Consider the following 21,812-nt stretch of genomic DNA (forward strand, 5'->3'; position numbering starts at 1 on the left):
GCCCCCCAAAAAAGAAAGAAGAAAAAAAGGCCTTTCTGTGGACAGGCCCCTCCTCGTTCTATTCCTCCTCCTCCAGAGTTCATGAGCTCCTCATTCTCTCCCTCCGTCTCCCGCTCGTGAGCTCTCCTTCCTCTGTTCTCTCAGCCCTTTTTTACTCAACCAGATAAAAGGAATTTGACATGGAATTTCCCATCTCTTCCCATGCTCTGTTCTCTCTGCCTGGTGTCCTCTTCAGTCTCTCTCTCTATCTCTCCATCTCTCTATTTCTCTCTCTCTCACTCACTCTCTCTCTTTCATCGATACCCTTTCTCCATCCCCGAGGATGAGACCCTGCCACATTGTGAACCCACTCGGAGTTCCTTGGGAGGACGTGCTGCCACATAGTAATCCTTTTTCATCAAGCCTCAGGCCATGATCACATTTCCAAATACCAGCCCTCACCATTTTGTAACAATTAAATTGTTACCAAATATTACAATTGTATTTGGGTTATGTCTGTCTGTCCTATCTGTTTCTATGACCTTGCACATGACCCATGTCCCAGTAAAACCAATCATCATTGTTGGACACCTCCTAGGTCAGGCAGGGTGGGTGGAGGGATCATGAAAAGTAATCAATTCTTCTGTGCTGATAACCAAAAGAGTTCATGGACTCCTCTATTCTCCTAATAGCAGCACTAATGACAAGCCCCATTAGTTTAATGTTTGCTTTTATGGTTTTCCTTTTAGATGACTGTAGCTTTTCATTAGTTATGTCTGCTGCATATCTCACTTTGCAAGAGAGAGGAAATTGTGGAGGGATTAATTTTATGATGGACCCCCCTGCCTCCCCCCCCATCCCTGCTTCAGTCTCCCACCTCCCCCCCCAGTGCAGCTCCCAGCCCAGCCAGGGACCAGGAGGAAGACTGTCTTTGTCGTCCTGGCGATTCAGAGTTGAAGAACAAGAGAAGTTTAATCCTCATTGTCCAGGAGACTGGGGGGTTCGCCGGCTGTAAAATGATCCAACCGGCCTGGGCTAATCCCCTTCTAACCCCCAACCCCCCATGCCTGAACCCCCCCACCCACCCATCCCTTCCAGACCCAGACCCAGCCTCAACCATGCCCCGGCCTTCGGCCCAAACTCAGTCCTCCCAGTTTGTAGCCTCCATTCCCAGCTCCAGCACCAGCCTTTGCCCGAGCCCCAGCCTCAACACCAGCCCAAGTCCCTTAACCAATCCAAGCCCCAAGGGCCCTAGCTCTAGAATCTGGACCTGTAAAGATGGTTCAGTCACAGTGAATCACATGCATGCTAAACATACTCATACACAGAGTGTAGTGAGGATGTCTGAGGCTTGTTATATGAGTGTAATTGGTTTGGATTGATCATTTTCATTCAAACCACGTGGGCAAAATAACGTATTTTCTCTTTTCTACACATCTAGCCTATCGATAATCTATAAATCGAATCTGCATCTGAAAGGCATTTAACAAGAGACCTCTACAATCTAAATGGAGTGGGTCTATCTTGATCCACACCATGGGACGACTTGCTTCCTGGCTTCAAACATCTCCTTGGTTTTCGTCCTCCACTTACATTCTTGATCATCCACACTTGAGTAAATCAAGAATACACAGTGAGTGTGTAACGTTCCAAACATTCATCAGTTATCATCACTGAAGTACCTTTCATAAAATGGTCAGCGAGTCACAAAGAAGATCACATGGTCTCTCTCTCTCTCCGTATGTGTGTGTGTGTGAGTGTGTGTAAAGAATGAAAGCATAAGGTTTAAAAGATATGTGACTAATGATGAAGCACGGGCCAGGTAACTGTAAAATTGGCTTTGGAATAATTTGTTATCAAGATCAGGTTGTGGAGATTCAGAACAAGATTCAGATAAGTTCTGAAAACATAAAATGAAAAGTTTTGTTTTCACATTCGAGATGTTCCCCCATTTCTTTTCTCTCTCCCATCTTTTTCACTCGTCTTTCGTCAGATTTTCTGCACTCCCCACTATCACTCCCTCCACTTTCAGTCTCTCCATTTCACTCACCCTCTCCCTATTTCTCGCCATCTCTGTTTCTTTCTCTCCTTCTCCCTGAGTGACAGCTCAATACCCAGCTCTCTCAGGCTTATCTAGCCTCAGCAGATGGTTGACTTGGATCGCTGTTCATACACCATGATCTGGAGTGGTGATAAACACTGCAATGGAGGGAGCACACCCTCTCCCTTTCTCCGTCCCTCCCTCTCTCTCTCTCTCTCTCTCTCTCTCTCTCTCTCTCTCTCTCTCTCTCTCTCTCTCTCTCCCATTTACTTCTTGTGTCCTCTCTCTTTCACCTCCATTCATTCCACGCCCTCTCTCTTTCTCTCCCTGTTCTCTATCTCTGTCTTCCCACACCTCCTTCTCTCCTGTCCTTCTCCTTCACCCCTCTGGCTGTGTTCTTTGTCCCCCCCCCCCCCCTCTCTCCTTTTCTTTCCCCCTCTCTCCCTCATCCCTCCATCTCTGTGCGTGGAGTCTGGTGCAGCGTGATTGTCTCTGCTCCCTGCTGGGCTGGCGCCTGTCTAAAGGGCCCCGGGACCGTCACACGGTGAGGGGCCCCGATGGTGCCAGGGCTGCTCACACCTCTCCTCTGCTCTCCCCTCCTTCTCTCCTTTCCTCTCCATCTCTCCTCCTGTCCATCTCTCCTCCTCTCATGTCCTCTCCCCTCTTCTCTTCTCCTTTCCTTTCCTCTCGCCTTCTTTCGCTTCCTGTCCTCTCCCCTCCTCTCCATCATCATCTTCATCTTCATCCTTTAAGGGTCTTCACATCTCTTTCCATACATCTCTTTCAATGTCCTCTCATCTCCTTTACCTGTCCACCTTCTGATTCTGTCTGTTCACACCAATCATACTCTGTCTTCTGTTATTGTCTGCACACTGTCGTCCCTTTCTTCATTCCAAAACCGCTCGGATCCCTCTCCACTTCAACAGGGGCTTCTATCTCCTCCTCCAATCCCTGTCCAGCCTTCTCTCCGGCATAGCCCGACTCCACATGATGTGTCAGAAGGTCTCACCACATCTCTCTCTCCTCCGGCCCATTTTCCAGGGATTATCTACCGCTGTGTCCAAGGTTGAGTTGCTTCATCAGGTATTTTATCATATTTAGTCAAGTGGAGAATCAATCAGCAGCAAGGCCTAAATTGAAAATCACTTAAAGACTATTTGTCACTCCCTGCATTTACTGTCTTATGAATCCGAACACTCTGTGATGTGATTGTGTTTGTAGAGGACAACTATTTAGTCCAATTCTCTGAAATGAGAGCCAAGTATAGTTTTTACAAGCTTGTCTCTCTCTCTTTGTGTTCTCCTCCCTGGTATTTTGTACATTTACTTCACTGATTTCATTGGTTGTTTGATCTGCACTTCACAGCTGTTGAACATTGCTCAGAAAAAATGTTGTCCTTCATCAGCATCCTACAGTGTCCTACCCTTCACTTCACAGAGAAGAACCACAGAGCTGAAGGACTTTGATGGATATGCAGAAGAGCTTTTGGACACCAGCTACTGCACAACACACAGGAACTCCTCTATTCAATCTCCCATCCCCTTGTGATTTATAAATGCAAATGAAATCTGGGATTTTTCTGCCCCAGACTTTAGCAAAGCTGTATTGGATAGCCATCGCACACAAAACACTGTAAAAAGAAAATCCCAACCCAATGAATTCCTGTCAGTTTGACAGCTCCTGCCACTCCAGACACAGAGAGAGGCATTTTTAATCTGAACAGTGGAATCTGGCAACCGTTCTGGAGCACCTGCGTCAGTCCAGCATGACCCGCTTTTGTTCCTGTCAGACCCCCTAACTTTAGCCCCCTAATTAACCCAACAGAAACTAATTAAATACAGCTCTCCTGGACCACGCAGCACACAAAAGGAGAGAACGAGGGAAGGATGCGAGCGGAGCGGGGAAGGCACGGGCTGCTTGCTAACGTGACAAGCAGGAGTGGATCGAAAGAAAAGGTGTTTCCGTCTGAGAGGAGAGGGAAAGTAGAGGACGAGAAAAGGAGAGAAAAGGAGAGAAAAGGAGAGGAAAGGAGAGCAGAGGAGAGCAGAGCAGAGGAAAGGAGAGGAGAAGAGAGGATGTAAGTGTACTTGGCAGCAGCTCTTGTCTGTCTATTGAGTCAGGAGGCTTTTTTTGAAGGCTTATAGGAATCTTGTTTTCTTTCCATTTCTTCTGTTTACACACAGACCCAGTCAGGGGGAAGGGGGGCTGTTTTAGTGCATTCCGTCTGACTCTCCTTGTAGCTGATGATTGTAGATAATTGGTTTACCTTTCCCAAGCAGAAATCTGCTTTATGTCGAAAGATATAATGTTGCTGTATTGGCCACATGACTTGGCTTTTAAGAGACTGCCAGGTGAAGTGATACAGGCAGAAAGTGAGAGATACAGACGACAGAAACATGAGGGGTTCAGTCAAGAAAAAAAGGAAAAGCAAACAAGGTTAGGGAGATAAATAGATAAAGACGAGAATAGCGGAGAGGGAAGTGAAATAGTCACAGAGAGAAACACACAGTGAGAGGAGAGAGAGAGAAAGAGAGGGAAAGGAAGAGGGGAGATGGGGGTTGATGCCAGTTGGGTGTCTCTGGCATGGTCCTGCTCTTAGCCCAGTCACAGACCGCTAAGTGATAGAGAAAGTAATTAAGAGAAGGCTGTTCAAGCAGATAGGCCTGTAAAGGAGATTTGAAGAGGGGAACTGATTGTGCATGTCTGATTCCAGCTCTTCAGAGAGTTCTCAGCCCCAAGGCTTAGCTTTCAAAGGGCGGGTACTCTCTCCCTCGTTCTCTCCCTCTCTCTCCATCTCTCTCTCTCCCTCTCTCTCTCCCTTGCTCCTCTTTAACTCATTCTCTCTTTCTCCTCTCTTCCTCTCTCTTTCACAACTGCTCGAAAAGACACACTTTGCAGCAAACATTTACACACACTAAATACTATGTATTTGGCCACACTCTCTCTTTCTCTCTTTCTCCCTCTCTCTCTCTTTCTCTCTCTCTCTCTATCTCTCTTTCTCTCTCTCTCTCTCTATTTCTCTTTCTCTGTCTCTCTCTCTTTTTCTCTCTCTCTCTCTCTTTCCCTCACTGTGTACCTTTATCTCTTACACTCTCTTTCACACACACACATATCCACAACTAACTAAACACACATGTTTATCCAGAGAAAGAGAGGGATCTCTTGTCATTCTGCCATTCCTTTGTGAGGGATGTGACACGGTCAGTTAGGGCAAGGTAGAGTTCAGGGCCTGTGATCACAGTGACATGGAACTGTATGGATCACAGGGACATGGGACAGTCTGGATCATAGGGACATGGGACAGTCTGGGTCATAGGGACATGGGACAGTCTGGATCATAGGGACATGGGACTGTCTGGGTCATAGGGACATGGGACTGTCTGGATCATAGGGACATGGGACTGTCTGGATCATAGGGACATGGGACTGTCTGGATCATAGGGACATGGGACTGTCTGGGTCATAGGGACATGGGACTGTCTGGGTCATAGGGACATGGGACTGTCTGGATCATAGGGACATGGGACTGTCTGGATCATAGGGACATGGGACTGTCTGGATCATAGGGACATGGGACTGTCTGGGTCATAGGGACATGGGACTGTCTGGATCATAGGGACATGGGACAGTCTGGATCATAGGATGCACAAATTGAATCTTGTTTACAGCTTCTCTCCGTACACATTCTCCGTGTCACATATAGGGATCATAAATATTATTGTATGTATTCATATATAAAAAATATACGAGCAGCCCATTACTGTAAACACATACAAAACTTCATCATCATAGTATTACAATCACAGTACAATGCTGCCATCTGTTGGTTATGAGTTGTCACTGCAGACAATAAACAGAGGGTGTGTATCAGAGGACGAGCATGTCGGTCAAATTATGTGTCAAATTGGTCAAATTTCTTGGTAAATTTCAGATTTCGGTTTCTTGCCTGTATCATTTAATGTCAAATTAAACCGAAATAAAATGGAATGAAGTATAAAAAAAAGTGGAGTTGGTGTGTGTATATGTGTATGGGTGTGTGCATGTGCGTGTGTGCATGTGTTTGTATTTGTGCTGTTTACATGGTAATCTGGTGAACCCCTTATCCAGTCCTCCAGTCTAATCCTTTCCACCTGCTCAAACACCCAAACTAGGGACTGAGGACCACCATCCAGCCTATGCTGTCCAGCTGAGCCCAGCCCATTACCCCCCCCCCCTCCCCTTCCATGCTCCAGCTGGGGTCTGTGTCCCCCCCCCCTGCACCCTTCCCTGCAGGTTCCTCCTCCCCCACTGTGACCAGTCTGGCTGCTTGTCACTGCCAAAGAGAGGCTGCCCCAGTGTTGAAAGCAGTGTGTTTGCAGATTGCTGCCCTTGACTTCAGCATAGGCTACAAGGGCTGACTAACAGGTCATTTTAACGGAGATGATGTCGTTTGACATGGAATTTGATCTGTAATTAAAATGTGCCACTGAAGTTCGAGTTTGAGCTGATATTTAGTCATGTCAAATACAGGCTATATGTTCAATTATGACATAGAAGCTAGCTATCGTCTCACTTCCTGGAGAAGAGAGCAGGACAAATTCTGGCCATTCGTGAACAGGGCGCAGTTTACAGAATTGACACCAGTTGGTGCCCCCTGGTGGCATATCACCAGGTCTGACGAGTACCAAATGCGAGGTAGCGAATGATTGTAAAATGTGTATGTAAATAATGTAGGCTACGTCAACAGTTTTAGCTATGACAACTTATGTAGGCTGGTTATGATTTGCCACAATTCAGACTGTCTTAACTTCTATAACGACACAACCTTTCTTGATGTCATTTATATTAGATTTATTTTTGGGCAGCATTTGAGTTCTGAGTTTTTTTTAGGTAATTTATAAAAAATTATTACCGACGTTGAACTTCAATCAGACCAAGAGCAAAAGAGCGCAAAGCATCATGAACCATGTCATGAACCCCATGACTGTCGTAAAGCGCCCACTACTGTTGCAATGGCGTTTGCTGCGACAGCATTTTCCGGCAGAAGGGAAACTGAGGAGAAAGCAACGACAAACGTCGCTAGGAAAACTATTATTGCCAATTCAACCTCCGGATTTACAAAATAATCGACAAAGGGACGTGTGCTTTGTTTATATACCCTATCGCCTTTTGGATGAAGCTATATTGTACGGTTTCTAAACGTGAATTCTCTCCCTTAATGCAGTGGGATGGCTGCAGTGCCGACTGGGCCTAGTAGCGCATTGCCAGCATCCCCGTCTGAAATTACTCCCTTCCCCGGGGGTGGGAGCGTTGAGCCTGGGGAAGAGGAGGAATCGGGCTGCGGTAGGGGGGGCTTGGTAACTTCTGGAAGCGGACAGCAGTTGCAGAGCTTCGAGGACAAACGGTCGATCAAGAAAAACCAGAAAAACATGCTGTCACACGCAAACCCGGCAGCGCTACACCTCAAAACGCAACCCCAAGAGCAGCAGTTGAACGGCTTGGTCAGTCCGTCGGAAGATGGTGTTAGCCACAGCAACCAACACACAGACGATCGACCTGACAATCCGAGACCGTCCACAGAAAACTGTGACAGCAGTGGCGAGGGAACTACGAGCGATAAAAACAATAGCGATCATTGCCACCATGAGGACCACGGTCTCTGTTCGAAAAACAGCAACCACCCTCACTTGAACAACAATAGCATGAACGGCATGCTGACTTGTACACGAACTGAGACTGTCCAAAGCCATCCAGGAACTGGTGCTTTTCCCGGTAACGATAGGAAAGCGGAATGCGACCCAACGGAACCCCCGAGACCACCGGTCGAGCCCCCAGATCGTGAAGGCCTCGAAGCACCACGGTCTGGAGTTGGAGGCGAACCCAACTCAACACAGGAGCCCCCGGTGTCAGAACTGGGTAGGCTCGATCTCAATTGCTCGCCAGGCCGAGTAGAGGAAGAAAGCAATGGGATTCATTACGTCCGCTACGAATCCGAATTACAGATGCCAGGAATCATGAGATTGATAACCAAGGACTTGTCTGAGCCTTACTCAATTTACACGTACAGGTACTTCATCCATAACTGGCCGCAGCTCTGCTTTCTGGTGAGTATTACAATGCATCGCCACCGTGACCGTTTAAAAACCTACACTTTCAGTGATTGTTGCCTAGGACCACCAAATAATTTGCCCGAGTGGACTGCAGACTCCCATGGTTATGAAAATGTGCATATTTCGATGACATCCTTTCAAACAACCTGTTAAAATAGTACAGTGTTTAATTAGGTTTAGTTTTAGGCTCTACCGCCTTCCATAATATCTACCTTTCAGACACCAAAATAGACAGTTGATCGTTTTGTTGTTGGGGTAGGTGAGTTTAGGTGTGACTGTGGAACAGGGTTCTAGGCTATATATAATCACCTGTCAGTGGGTCACATACAAAGATGACCACAGTGTGATATGTGTGTGTGTATACACAGCCCATCCATTTATAAATACACCATAGTTGAGGGGCCCATGGATTTCGTTTAGCCCAGCCAGTATTGCAGATTATCGTGGAGTGTTCCTGTGGATGATAGGTTTCTCATGATAAAGTGTCTCTAATCACTTGACAGCTGTACCTCACCATGACGACACAAGATGTACACACACACACATTTCCTGTGTCTCAATCCAGTTAGCAGTTACTCGTCGAGTCATATGCTATCTATCAGCTGGCCCATGTGACCTGTGCGGAAGTGTTTCGCACCAGGGGTGTGAGGTCACAGGGTCGGAGTTGAGCCCCCTCCGTTTTTGCAGATCTACAAGAACCTGACAGATTGACTTGTGTTCTGGTCAGTCAGATGACTTAATGTGTGCGTGTGTGTCACAGGCCATGGTGGAGCAAGAGTGTGTTGGAGCCATAGTGTGTAAGCTGGACATGCACAAGAAGATGTTCCGTCGTGGCTACATAGCCATGTTGGCCGTGGACTCCAAACACCGGAGGAAAAGCATAGGTGAGCCTCATTTCTCTACAGGTGGCTGAGCGGTTAGGGGATCGGGCTATTAATCAGAAGGTTGCCGGTTCGATTCCCAGCCGTGACCCAATGATGTTGTGTCCTTGGGTAAGGCACTTCACCCTACTTGCCCTGGGGGGAATGTCCCTGTACTTACTGTAAGTCGCTCTGGATAAGAGCGTCTGCTAAATGAGTAAATGTAAAACATGGCAGTTTGTCATTGATTGTCCATTTGTGATTCTCATCCTGTTGGTGTGCTTGTTGCAGGTACTAACCTGGTGAAGAAGGCCATCTATGCTATGGTAGAAGGGGACTGTGATGAGGTAAGACGCCAGCCTGACACCTGACTAGGTCCCCCCCCCCACGGTCCTAGTATCTCTAACAGGCCCGTTGTGGCCTAGCAGGACTATCTACCTTTATAGACTGGCAGATGCAAAGTGCAAAAGAGAAGGTGAATCTAGTGAATCATTTGGTTATAGAAGTGAAATTTAACCATCCCACATGCCACCATTTTGTTGTTGATTAATCACTATAACGATTGTTTGGAGAGATTCGGTACATTTCCAAAGCTGTTTGCATATGCGTTATTAATTTCTCATTCAAATTTACTCTCCCCCCCATGACACAAACACACTCCACCCTCACCCTCCTGTTACCTTTCTCCCCAGGTGGTGTTGGAGACTGAGATCACCAACAAGTCAGCGCTGAAGCTGTATGAGAACCTGGGCTTTGTCAGAGACAAGCGGCTGTTCAGATACTACCTGAACGGTGTGGACGCGCTGCGGCTCAAACTGTGGCTGCGCTAGAGGGAGGGGGAGAGGGGGGAGGAGGAGAGGTTTGGGGGGGGGGGGGGTGATGGTGGACCACAGGTGCTGACCAGTTCTCACAGTATCAACTCTTCAGCCTCACCCAAGCCCAGGCCTCCAACTGCACTCACAGACACACCGCACACCACACACACACACACACACACACACTTGCACAAAACTCACAGACATTTACAATACAAATACACATGCTACACCGGTCACATAGGCAGATACATAGACACATTTAAACACACACACTTCTTAGAAGGACTCTTGTCAAGGCTGATGCAGACCTAAATCACACCAAATGTTTTTATGAAGAGGCCCCTGACAGCTGTGGGACCTGGAGAGCGGAATGTGAGGGGGTCAAAGGTGACCTAAACGGAGGTCTGACTGCCTCTTTTGACCTTCAGACTACGACCCCACATGGATGAGGAAGTGAGGCGGGTCAGGTGAGAGCTAACGGGCCTGTTGGAGGACTCGGCTCAACACCATGTCGTCTGACTGAGTGCAAACAGAAAGTGTGGGGGAAAACGGACTTGAAGGAAATGTTTGTGGAGTTTATTTTTGTGTTTCTTTTTTAATCTCATGATTCAAACAGGGATTGGAAAAGCTATAGTGCGAGTGTGTGTGTTTGTACGGCCTTGTGGTTTTTGAAAAAGTGAGTGTGTAGCCTGTTTCTTGTGTGTATGGGATGTGGTGGGGTTGCCCGGGTGTGGGTGGGTGTTTGTGAAGCTGTGTTGTGTGTGTGTGTGTGAGTGCATGCTTGGGTGGGAATCATGAGTTGATGCGCTTCTGTGTGATGTTAATCTCCCTGAGTCAGTGTCCCTGTTGCCCTTGTTGTGAAACAAACGAGGCAGTTGGTCGCAGGCTGTTACGTTGTCTCTTTCTGCCTCAGCCCCAGAGCTGGCGCCTGGAAAGATATGCATGCATTTATTTTAACATGAGTGAAGGTATGAGTGAGTGAGAGTGTGTTGATTAACACTGAGAACGAAGGCCCCGTTACACCGCCAACTGTCCCCGCCAGCTCAACTACCTCTGTTTGCATGTCTGATTGGTGCATTAAGTAATTTCACAGATCACACCATGATTCTGATTGGAGGGCTTGCGGGAGCCATTACCATATTGACATTCCCTCAGATATGCAACCAGGAAGTACTTGAGGGGCTCTGGCGTTGTCCACTTACAGAGCCTGTGTTATTTCCTTTTGCTGATCAAAGCTAATGTTTCCCAAAATGCACTGCCAACCCTTGAAACACTGCAAAGTCCCTTCTAAAGAGAGTGTAGATCGTTTCAGAGGTGCGTCTTGACTTAAAGAGGAGTGTAGATGTGGTGAAATGTTGCTCTATTGCAGTTTGGTCATCGAGGATCTCTTGTATGCAGATGTTTTCTTAGCACCACTTGTCATGACCTCAGTAATATGGCCTCACGTCTGATTCTGGTCTGCCTGGCAACCAGTCTGTCTGGAGCTATAGTATTAAATATGCTGGATTCTATTCAATTTAGCTACTCTGTGTGTTTTCATCCCTGGTAAAGAAAAAAAAAAAAGTATTGTTAGCAGTTTTTATTTAGTTTTTTTTTTTTTTTACTGCTCTGAGTTTATTTAGAACACTTTACAGTGCACTAGCACACTTCAAAACTCCCCATAGTGGCTGAGTTTAGTGTGCAGAACTCTTCTCTGATGCAGAACCCATCTACTAACAATTCACCTCCGACCCCAAGACCTAAGAAAGAATGACAGACAGCTGGCATTTCCTATTCACTAATTATGGCAGAGAGAATATGCATTTGCAGCTTTCTCTTTTCTTTCTTCAGAGTAAATGATCAAAGGTCAGATGCACTTTGTTTGGCTGCTGCAATCTATATGAGCATAAGGGTGCGAATGTGTGTGCAAGTGAGTGTTTTTGACTGGTGTGGCATAAGCCCTGCTCCCCCTTCACTTCTGCTTTCCTCCCACTAGGGGGCCCTGTCAGTGTATATGTCTGCCTTTGCTCTTGCCCACCCTAAGTCTCTCTTGATGTGAGGTCATAGTAGAGTTGGGTTTTAACAAGAGGTATGGCAATCCTTTCACCTTCCAGGATAAGGGTTAGGGACCTCTGCCTAATAACAAACACTAGTTAGATGAAAACGCTTCAATTCCTGTGGCACTTACCCTTCCCAGGAAGTCCTGCCACAAACTCTAGAGAACTGCAGGAAATCAGTTTCCACTGGTCCCAGGATAAGAAGTGACCACAGGGAGTACAGGGAGTAATAGACTATCCACCCAGCAAGCCAGCCAGCAGCCTGCGTATGTCTGTGTCTGGTGTGTGTGTGTGTTTAGGAAGACAGATCAGATGACCTATTGATTTTGTTATTGCATATTTGTATGGGTGTCCTCTGTTAATTTGATATTTGAGGGAGCACCTTTTTGTGAATTTGTGCTTTGGGGTTTTCTTTTGATTGATTGGCTGGTTTCTGTTTCTTTTCTCTGCTAATTTTTGGACCCATTCAGCGGTATGGCTAGGATGAGATTGAGGAAGTGGGGATTGATGATCTCATGACAAGACCTGGAAGTGCTTGATACTTACAATCAACCACTCCGGTATCATTCAATGAGTTTCATTGTGCTGATACAGGATTGAACCTTAAAGCTTTGCTCTCTTGCTAGGATTTCCTAGGGTGAGATTTCAGAGTCGATGAGGGGAAACAAGTCATTGAGAAGATCTTTTTGATGAAAAACTATTACTTCTAGTCAAGTCCCATTGAAAAAGGTATGATGGACTCAGATCCTTTCCTGTAACCCAATACTATGGTCCTTTCATGATAATCACTGATACTTGCAAGGACAGGGAAAGGTATCCACCATATTGGTCGTACCCCTCAAGTTCTTTGCCATGAGTGCTCGTCAGAAGAGAAGATGGTGTCAGGACACCAGACTATTGGGGCACGATATTAGTATTGTTCTGGACAAGTCCTTGTTACTGACCCTCCCTGCTAGTTTTCACAGTCCCGAGTTCCTGGCAGTGCCAGTAGGTATATGGGCATTACAGCCTGCGGTGTAAGGCCCAAAAAACAACTGAGCTTTGACCACGAACACCAGTTCGAGGGCTTCGTCATCACTCTGTTTCAAAGCCGTGGCCCTGTTTGGGTCAACTTTATTAGATGCCTACTCTTGACCTTCAAAACAGTAGGTTAATAGATGACTTGACAAGCCTCTCCACAGTTCAGATGTCGTAGCTCTGTCATACGCCAGTGAGAGACTGAGTTCTACTGGTCCTGGCAAGCCAGCGTCCAGTAGATTGCCTCCTGTCCCAGAACCAACCCCTCCCTCGGGCCTTTCCTGCATTGAGTGTTTTCAATCTTTTTATTGGACGCTCCCGTTCAGGCCCCTCAGAACCGGGCCTGTTTCTCGAGAGACAACACAGGACTGAATAGATCGGCTGCTTCTCGCTAACTCACTGTGGCCAGGACCAGGCTGCAGGGTCTAGGGCAGGCCCCCAGGAGGGAGGGGGCAGCCCTGAAGTCTCTCATCTATAGAGTGTACTAAGGGAAAAGAAGGGGGTTTTGCATGTCAGAGGTCTGTTTCCCTGTCCCTCTTCCCCTGTCTCCTCCTTTGATTTCAATCTGATAATGTCCGACAATATCTTTTATTTAATGTGGAAAAAAAAAAGAACACAGAAATAAATTATTTGATTTTTTTAATGCTGTAAAGTGGATTGTCATGAGTGACTGTTGGTGGTCTGGTTGTATTGTTTTCCTAAGCATGCATGTAACACATTTCACTGGAAGCAAGTGTACTTGACAAAGTATACACACACAATTCCTTAATCTGTTTCTTGGGTTAAAAGACATCTTTATTGGAGAACATTCCACATTAGGAAGATCTATAGAAAGACATCTTCATTATGTTTACAAGGTACTGCACACATACATTATACAGTATTATATCCACAGGCAGTTTGTTAATATACTGGTAATATCAAGATCAATATTGTAAGCATATGTGATCACATAAATTGACACTTTTGAAACATAGTTTTCTACTACGAAAATCTTGCAAGGGACATTGACGTGAAGGAAACTTTTGTCAACAATAAAATACATAAAATAAGATTCTGCTAAATACTATAACCTACAGTAGCTAATTAATATTCATTGCTAGTCTGTAAATTTAAAATGTAAAATAGATTTTTAATCTCGGTCCTTTTCCTGGTTAAATAAAGGAAAAACTAATTTTTTTTAAGTTTTCTAAAGGTTTTTTGAAGTTAAATAATACAGTAGCACAGCAATTCCCAACCGTTTGGCCAAGGACTACTAGTGGTCCATTAGAGTAATGCAGGTGGGCCACTAAACCAATGAAAATAAACAATGACAATTAAATATAAAAATATTTATGAATACTGTTGGTGAATGATTATAAAAATTCTTATTAATTTTTAAATTATGTTTTGCCATTAACTCCTCATGCCCGAAACTCCAATAATTACGCTTGGAATGTTGTTGGTAGCCCACCCCACCCCCAATTTACTATGCATGCATTACTTCCGCATACTGTATAAGCCAAGTCAACAGCTTCCAGTAGCACTTTGTTCCGCTAACATTTTTCTGAGGAATTTGGGTGAGCTTGCCAAAATGACAATTAAAGATGTGCATGGGATTCTATGTTGCTCTCCTTCAAGCTAGAGGGAAAAGGGGTTCAAATTGTACGTTTCGAGCTACATCGACCATTACGCAGGAAAGGTTTATCTACCTCACACAGTAAAAGTAGCTAGCAATGAACGGATGCGAGTAGTAGCTAACAATTACTGAGAGACAAAGTGGAAGAAGTTGTGTTTATGGGTAGATGTGATTGCTTCCTGTGTTCTAAAATTTGACTAGCTTCTAAGTGACCTGACCTATGAAAAACGTGCTCCATGATGCATTTCAGTTTGAGTACAGTGATGAGGTTGTTTGCAAAGCACTTGTGAGAGGGAAAGGTATGGAAGACAGCAACACAAAAGGTGATAGTTTACACTAGTAGGTACGTTGACAAACTGGTTTCAGCTGCATGCTCAGAAAGGATGGCAACACACACAAGCCTGAATTGACATCTGTATTTTCATTGAATCATTTACATTGCTGCCTAATGCAAGCGGGTACGACACACAATGCATTGTTAGTCAGTGTCAATGAAGTATGTCATTTATATGGATATAATACTCCTTAGTTTTGCTCCAAGATCATTGATAAGGAGACAAGGAAAGCCACGAATAAGATTGACTTCCGTGTAAGCTACATTAATACTGTACAGTATTTACAGAGTGTTAATGCTATGTTAGGTGTCTTCTCCAGCCCTTTAGGTACATGGCCCCTCGTAATGCTCCTGGTCACAGACCTGGGATCAGCTTATCACCTTCACCATAACACCTACAGTACATGGTAAGTGGCCAATGCAAAACTGACCTGAGATCAGCGTGTGCAACTTCACCCTGCGCTGTTGAGTGCTCTCCAGAACAGATGAGTCACAACCAAAACACCCCAGAGTGATTGGAGATGCCGTAGTCATGGAGATGGAAATGTTGGCTCCTGTCGGCGCAGCTCAGCATTGGTCACAGACACAATGCTTTAACAGCCAATCAGAACTCGTCCTCGGAGCTGTCAGCCAATAGCATGGCTTGGTCCTGGCGGCTGCTCCCTGGTTCTCGGGGTTGCTAGCGATGAAAGAGAGTGCAGGCTAACGTCACGGAGCAGGGCTGGGGACGTGCAACACACATGATCCATGCTCGTGGTTCTGGAAGCATACTAACCTCTGTCTGTCTGGCCTTCCTCCTCTGGTGCTTGAAGCTGTTCCTCCTCTTGCGGTGGATCATTCTGATGCTGTAGAGGGCTCCCACAATTAGCAGGGCCCCTGCTATGCCGATGCCTACAGGAGCCAACATTCCAGACACGTATCCAGCCTGGAATGAGAGGGAGGAGAGAGGGGGGTGGCCACGGATGCGCAGATGGAGAGAAAGAGGGTGGGCAGGGGGGAGAGGGATGGGGAGGGGGGAAAGGGATGGGGAGGGGTTAAGGGTTAAGGAGGCAGGGTAGTAAGTTTTACTGGATCACATTCCGATTGATAGGTGGGAATAACCACAACCTATTCCTTGACCCCTCCCCACACAAAAAGATCAGAATGCACATGCTCCATTCTTGACTCCATCTCTCTGTGGTTTTGAGGACAGCAGTGTCTCATCGTGAACGACAGGGTGCAGTGTTACCTTTTCCCGGATCAGTTCTACCCAGCTACGCACTGAAAAGAGTTGGAGAAAGACAATGTTCAAGAAACACAATCCAGCGTTTCAGTTTTTGTGAACAAAAGGTGTGTTTGTGCACACTGCAAACTCACTGAGTCCCTGATTTCGCTGCACCCAGACAGGAGGTGGGGGGATGAGGTTGAAAGGGGGGCGTGTGGGAGCCGGGATAGAACACTCCACCAGCTCTTCTTGGCTCTCCTCCTCGGATTCTTCCGCGTTGTCATCCTCTTCGTCCTCATTGTGCTCCTCTATGCGCAGAGAGGATGAAGCAAGCCGCTCTGTCACTTCCTTAGACGCTCTTATCCAGAACGACTCACAGTAAGTACAGGGACATTCCCCCCCGAGGCAAATAGAGTGAAGTGCCTTGCCCAAGGACACAATGTCATTTTGCAAGGCCGGGAAGCGAACCAGCAACCTTCTGATTACTATCCCTAACCACTCAGCCAGCTGACTCCCTTAAGTGCGCTTGCTCTCTGTTTCTGTTTATTTTATGTTGTTCCGGTTCTCACCTTCTGACTCCAGTTCCTCCAGCCCGGACCTGAGTTTGGGTGCAGTTGGGTGGTCGGTTGCCATGGTGACTGTTGCCACAAGGGTCTGGATGGATGATGAGGAGGAGGAGGAAGGTCCAGAAGTGGGCAGGGTGTCTCCAAGGTCACGGGGTGTGTCTCCGCCCACTGTGGATGAACCAATCACAGATGGACATTACATGTCCATATGACAACACCAGGTTCATCAATGACTGTAAGTAAATATAAAGGTTGTAGAATTCTAAATCAAACATTTAGAATTTTGCAGATCAAAACAGTGTTTCTATTTTTTATATACCTAACTAAATAGACAACCCTTACAGTGAAATTATGGCCACACTTAACACGGGCGCTAAGCAGTCTAGTAGAGCACAAAAAAAAGCACTAACTCGATTAAGAGTAACTAAATTAATCAACAGAAAAGTCAACAATCAAAACTATACTATAATACTATTAGCGACAGGCCCATTTGATACTGTCCTCTGCCAACTCTGTCTGTCTTTTTCTGGAGGGGGCGGGCCTTTAGACAGACCTGAGGGGCTGATTGGCTCTGAGATATCCGCTCCTGATATTTGCCATGGTGATGTCCAGTCCGGTATCAGCAGAGAGGGGGCATGTGACGGGCCATCGCTGTCGGCATCGACAATGACCAGCCGATCAAGCTCCGCCTCCGACAGCATCATCCCTCCCGTTGCCATAGCAGCAGGTGTCTGGGAGTCACCGGGAACAGGAGTGGCGGACGGCAACGCCCCCTCTGGTGTGACATCGTCGAACGGCTCGAAGATGAGAGGTAGGTCCTCCGACGACATGGTTCCTTCCGTGGCCACGTCTTGGGACAAAGGTGCCACCGTGTCCTCTGCAACAGTTTCAACACAAACACACAAACTTTAAGGTCTAATACACTCTGCTTTGTTTTACTCCTGCATTCCGGGATGATGTGTAGTTTGGTACAGGTCATTTGGTAACCTAACTACTGGTAGGTAACAGAAGATGTCTATTGATCCTGGCTTGAGAATTTTGTTTGTGGTCACTGTATAGATTCGGGTAAACTGTGTACTAATTTTCTTACAGATGCTAACGTTGCCTAGAATGTGCCCTATTATGCTAAATACTTTAGCACTATAATAGTGCTAAAATATTCAGCAATTCCGGGACAGATTCTTTTGACTTTCAAATGGCTTGGTTTGAATACTGATCTTTCACAACAGAAGTGGAAAGATTATCTATGATTGGTCTTGTGCGCTCTCATGTGAAAATGTTTCCCCCATTATCGCCTCTCCCCTTTTTTTCCAGCCAAAAACATGGCGAGAGCAAAAATTCACAGAAAAAATCAAATCCTTTTATATAATAGGGGTACTTTTCTGAGAAGCATACATAATTTGCCAGTTTCCTTTCTCTAGGGGGGAGCTTGGTTTCCCTGTGGGGAAAGAGAACAGCCTAACGGCAGAGCAAACAGACAGTCCGCCCTGGGACACCAATAACACATATTGGCTCAGACTGATGCCTCTAATCCTGCTCACTGCTCCATCACACTGAATAAGAACCTGCCTCAGTCTTAACGAATGTCCCAGCTCCGATTCATCGGGGAGGGAGACAGATAGAAATATAGACTATTAAAGGAAGGGAGGATGGCAAGGGAGAAGGTAGGCTTGGTCTGATGAAAGAAGAGAGAGAATATTGTAGATGCGTATTGATTGGGTTAAAAGGAGAGGTGAAGATAAGAAAATGAAAAAGGGCGCGGGGAGATAGAAAGAGGGATTTAATCCTGCAAATAATTCAGTAACGCATCCTGTCACCAGCATCTCCTGGCAGTCATGTTCGTTTATTTTCCAGAGCCGAGTCAGGAATAGAAAGTAATTAGACTGCCTGGGTCCCTGCTGTGGTTCAAAGTGGAGCGTGGAAAAGCAGGCGTGTCTTTGCTGATCATCAAAGGCGATCTCTGCCACTAGACTTGTCACTTTCATTTGCCTTCGCTTTTTAATGAAACCATGTGAATCCCAGCAAACTCAAACCAGCACAAAAATATGCTCCCCTGCCATGGGGTCCATGTATTGGAATTTTATAGCTTGAAAGAGACTGCAGAGCATTAGCTTGCCTTAATGAGGCAGCGAAGGTGTTTGTGTGTTTGTGTATCTGCCTAAGCCTGTCTGTTTGTGTCAGACTGTGTCAGAAAGGTAGTGGAAACCTTTTGAACTGTATTGCCAACGCTATGTATTTCACTTTAACATCCATTGCAATCCCCACTTAGCATTGTGCATTTTGTGTTGACTTACCTACAATCTGCCGCAGTGGTTCAGTCCATAGGCTATCTGGGCCTTCTTGCCTGGAGGTCAGGACTGTTCCAAGGTCGGGCAGGAGGGGATCCGGAAGGGAGGGGATAGTCACGTCCTCCTCAGCCCACATTGAGTCAGGGTTGGAGGTCAGAGAAGAGGAGATGGGGCTCTGCTGAGATCCCGTCATGGCGGTACCTTTCTGACCCGAACCTGAGGAACCCACATGGTCTATATATGATGGTCTTGTCTTGTCTGCATCTTGAAGAGGCGGTCTGAGGCTGGACAAGCTCGGTCTGCTCCTCCTCTCTTCTCTTCCAAAGATGTTTGAGCTGTTCTCCAGCACAGGGCCCTTCGTCTCCCCAGCCACTTCACTCTCTGTCTGGCTGAGAGGCACCGACTTTGGTGAGAGTGTGGAGGAGGCGGCAGATTCACACACTGCTCCCTGTGCAGTCATACCCCTTCTCATTCCCTGTTCTTCTTGCATGGATGTTAACTTGGTGGCAGGTATGTTGACCATGATGTCCCCACCTGGTCCCCTCTCGACTAGAGTCTCTGTCTGTGTCTCTTCCCTCTTCGACAAGCTCTCGGTGGCAGCCTTTGTCTCAGCCCAAGTCCTCCGGCTCCCAGCCTCTTCCCCAGCCTCCTCCCCAGCTTCCTCCCCAGCCCTGCTCGTCCCAGATCTTCCTTCACGGCTGTCCTCATTTCCCGTCTGTTTGACTGAAGTAATTCCCTCAAGTCCCGTCTCTCCCCCGTCGGGGCTGGCCCCTCCCTCTGCCTCCACATTCTGGGATAGGTCAATCCAGCTCGTAGTCACATGCTCAGACACCCCAGTCGTCTCCTTCCCGCCATCTGAAGGATCAGAGTGGAGACCGTGTGTTGAGATGGAGCTACCAGTGGTGGCCGTGGCGACGCATGGTCCAGCGCAGTCCCTGTTCTCTGAGGAGGATGCGTGCTGGTGGAGGGGCGGCGCTGGGGAGCCGAGGACGCAGACGCAGGCTGCGGTCAGAAGGAGGCGACGGAGAGTCACAGAGACGAACATCTCTACCACCCCTCACTACCCATCAACTGGAGATCAGGCCAGAGGTTGAGGCAGGTTACACAAATGGTCTGGACGTTTCTGTGGAGGATAAGGAAATAGTTGAAAGCCAAGACGTATTAATTCAAAAACTTCAAAGCATGTTTATTTTCTGCACCCTAACCTAAGATAACCAAGGCAGAGGATTATGGGTGCGTTCCATGTCAGCTTTTCCTTTGATCTTTCAGTCTCACAGATTAGAATGACTCTATTCACAGTTCACACTGATTATTTCTCCTCGCCTCTCTGGTTATCTGGCTATTCTTCTCTATCACATCCATCTCTTTCGCTCTTCAACACAAACACACAGACTCACCCAGAGAAAAGAGGAGGGGGATGTATGTACGAACGAAAAAGAGAGCAAGAGAGAGTGAGAATAAGAATAAGAATACAATCCTGACACAGCAAACCACTGTGCTGCATTTTTGAAAACTATAAATAGCAACATGTTCTCTGCTCAGGTCTTTTGGCAAACCTAAGCCTCTGCTATGACAAAACGGCAAATGTCATTTCTAAATCAAGAACAGCGAGGAAGAATGTGACAGTTCAGTATATGGAAGCATTGAATATAGCCTAATACAATAGAACAGAATGTTTGCCTTCATTATTTATTTGGCATTTGCCTGCACATAGGTGTATAAAGGAAAATAAGACAGCCTCCATGCAATCGTCTATAATTAAATGTTCTGCTTTAGCCAAGAAGCCTACCGAAGATACGAAAATGTAGAGCGTACTTGTAAACAGACGTTTGAAATGGCACTTCGTTGCCAGGGTGACACCCTGCTGTAGCCTGCGTGTCAGACGCGTCTTGGAGTGATCAACAACATTAAACCGAGATGATACACCGTCTAACTCAGTGTAAACAATGCTGAACTCCTGCTTTGGTTCTTACCTACCTCTCCAGTACCAATCCCTGAAAAATAGTGCACTCGATGAACAGCCTGCTGAATAGCACTAGCTTTATTAGCCAGTTAAATGGAGAGTCACAGACCACGGTATAAACATCACAATACAATGCGGCGAAGTCAAGCTTTGATGACTAGTCAAGTGCACTTATGTATGAGCAGTCAAGTGCACGAATGTAAATTTAAATAATTGTGAGCACATGAACTCATACACATTCTCATATGCAAGCCCAAATATTTTATTAGACGTCTGGTATAAATCGTGTATTTTGATTAAACACATAACCGGTACTGATATGCTAGAGGAAAAGTCTTAAAGAATAGGATGCACCGTTACCATCGTCCTTACCTGCAGATCCGTGTCGAGCAGTGATTACATTTCAGAATAGTTTTTTCTCCGAATGTTATTTGAAACAATAGTGCTCTTGTATTGCATCATATGTATTAATTTCATATCAGTAGCTGCCTATATTGATCCGGAAGAAAGCTGAAGAAAAAGCCAGCGTCATTTAGTGTAAGCAGCCTGCACGCGCTGGGGTGCTCCGGCTGTGCAGAATGCGCGCGCGTGTGGTGCTGAACTGGCAGCTGTTGAGCGCGCAAGAGGAAATCATTTTAAAGAATCGTCAGTAATACAGTCAATCGTTGACGTGAAATCGATTTATCATAGAACATTAATTTGTTAATGCTTGTTTTCATTCTGAATCATTATAGCTGCTGAGGTGATCTTGAAATTTCAGGAGGTGCTGAAATGGACAGCTCCACATAAACTCACCCGCTAACCTAGTTCTGTCTGGATCCATACAAGCCCTTTGCCACATTGTAAAACATATCTTTATTGACAAATCTCGGTTGAAAAAAGTGATACATCCAAAAAGTTAAATTCTATTAAGTGCACTCTAACATTATCAAGGCTCGTCAGAAAAAGTTAACGTAATGATTATGTAAATATCTTAAACCTAACTGCTAAAACCCTCCT

General features: G+C 46.2%; 2 protein-coding genes across 4 annotated transcripts; one reads left to right on the plus strand and one right to left on the minus strand.

Moving 5' to 3' along the window:
- The first annotated feature begins 7,011 nt into the window (after window positions 1-7,011).
- Window positions 7,012-13,492, plus strand: naa30 (N-alpha-acetyltransferase 30, NatC catalytic subunit). Its single transcript, XM_084700369.1, has 4 exons — window positions 7,012-8,103; window positions 8,870-8,993; window positions 9,261-9,316; window positions 9,662-13,492. The coding sequence occupies exons 1-4, from the start codon at window positions 7,228-7,230 to the stop codon at window positions 9,797-9,799; spliced, it is 1,194 nt and encodes a 397-aa protein (XP_084556495.1). The 5' UTR covers window positions 7,012-7,227; the 3' UTR covers window positions 9,800-13,492.
- A 248-nt stretch (window positions 13,493-13,740) lies between these two features.
- Window positions 13,741-21,382, minus strand: armh4 (armadillo like helical domain containing 4). 3 transcript variants are annotated; one of them, XM_084700365.1, is made up of 8 exons: window positions 21,186-21,382; window positions 18,857-19,973; window positions 17,116-17,439; window positions 16,566-16,730; window positions 16,149-16,304; window positions 16,021-16,052; window positions 15,568-15,717; window positions 13,741-15,471 (listed from the first exon to the last, which is right to left on the minus strand). In XM_084700365.1, the coding sequence occupies exons 2-8, from the start codon at window positions 19,893-19,895 to the stop codon at window positions 15,397-15,399; spliced, it is 1,941 nt and encodes a 646-aa protein (XP_084556491.1). In that variant the 5' UTR covers window positions 19,896-19,973; window positions 21,186-21,382; the 3' UTR covers window positions 13,741-15,396. The 3 variants fall into 3 exon arrangements, with proteins under 3 accessions (XP_084556491.1, XP_084556494.1, XP_084556493.1); XM_084700368.1 differs by lacking the exon at window positions 21,186-21,382 and adding an exon at window positions 20,828-20,939; XM_084700367.1 differs by lacking the exon at window positions 21,186-21,382 and adding an exon at window positions 20,640-20,706.
- Window positions 21,383-21,812: the final 430 nt, after the last annotated feature.

The sequence above is a fragment of the Hypomesus nipponensis genome, chromosome 6 (assembly GCF_054491055.1).
Source record: "Hypomesus nipponensis isolate SF chromosome 6, ASM5449105v1, whole genome shotgun sequence".
Taxonomy (NCBI): domain Eukaryota; kingdom Metazoa; phylum Chordata; class Actinopteri; order Osmeriformes; family Osmeridae; genus Hypomesus; species Hypomesus nipponensis.

Excerpts from the sequence above, each read along its gene's own strand:
- naa30 (XM_084700369.1), top strand. The coding sequence starts at position 7,228 with ATGGCTGCAGTGCCGACTGGGCCTAGTAGCGCATTGCCAGCATCCCCG. Across the intron at positions 8,104-8,869 it reads GGCCGCAGCTCTGCTTTCTG|GCCATGGTGGAGCAAGAGTG; the intron begins GTGAGTATTACA and ends TGTGTGTCACAG. Across the intron at positions 8,994-9,260 it reads ACACCGGAGGAAAAGCATAG|GTACTAACCTGGTGAAGAAG; the intron begins GTGAGCCTCATT and ends TGCTTGTTGCAG.
- armh4 (XM_084700365.1), bottom strand. The coding sequence starts at position 19,895 with ATGTTCGTCTCTGTGACTCTCCGTCGCCTCCTTCTGACCGCAGCCTGC. Across the intron at positions 17,440-18,856 it reads ACCACTGCGGCAGATTGTAG|AGGACACGGTGGCACCTTTG; the intron begins GTAAGTCAACAC and ends AAACTGTTGCAG. Across the intron at positions 15,718-16,020 it reads TAGAACTGATCCGGGAAAAG|GCTGGATACGTGTCTGGAAT; the intron begins GTAACACTGCAC and ends CTCTCATTCCAG.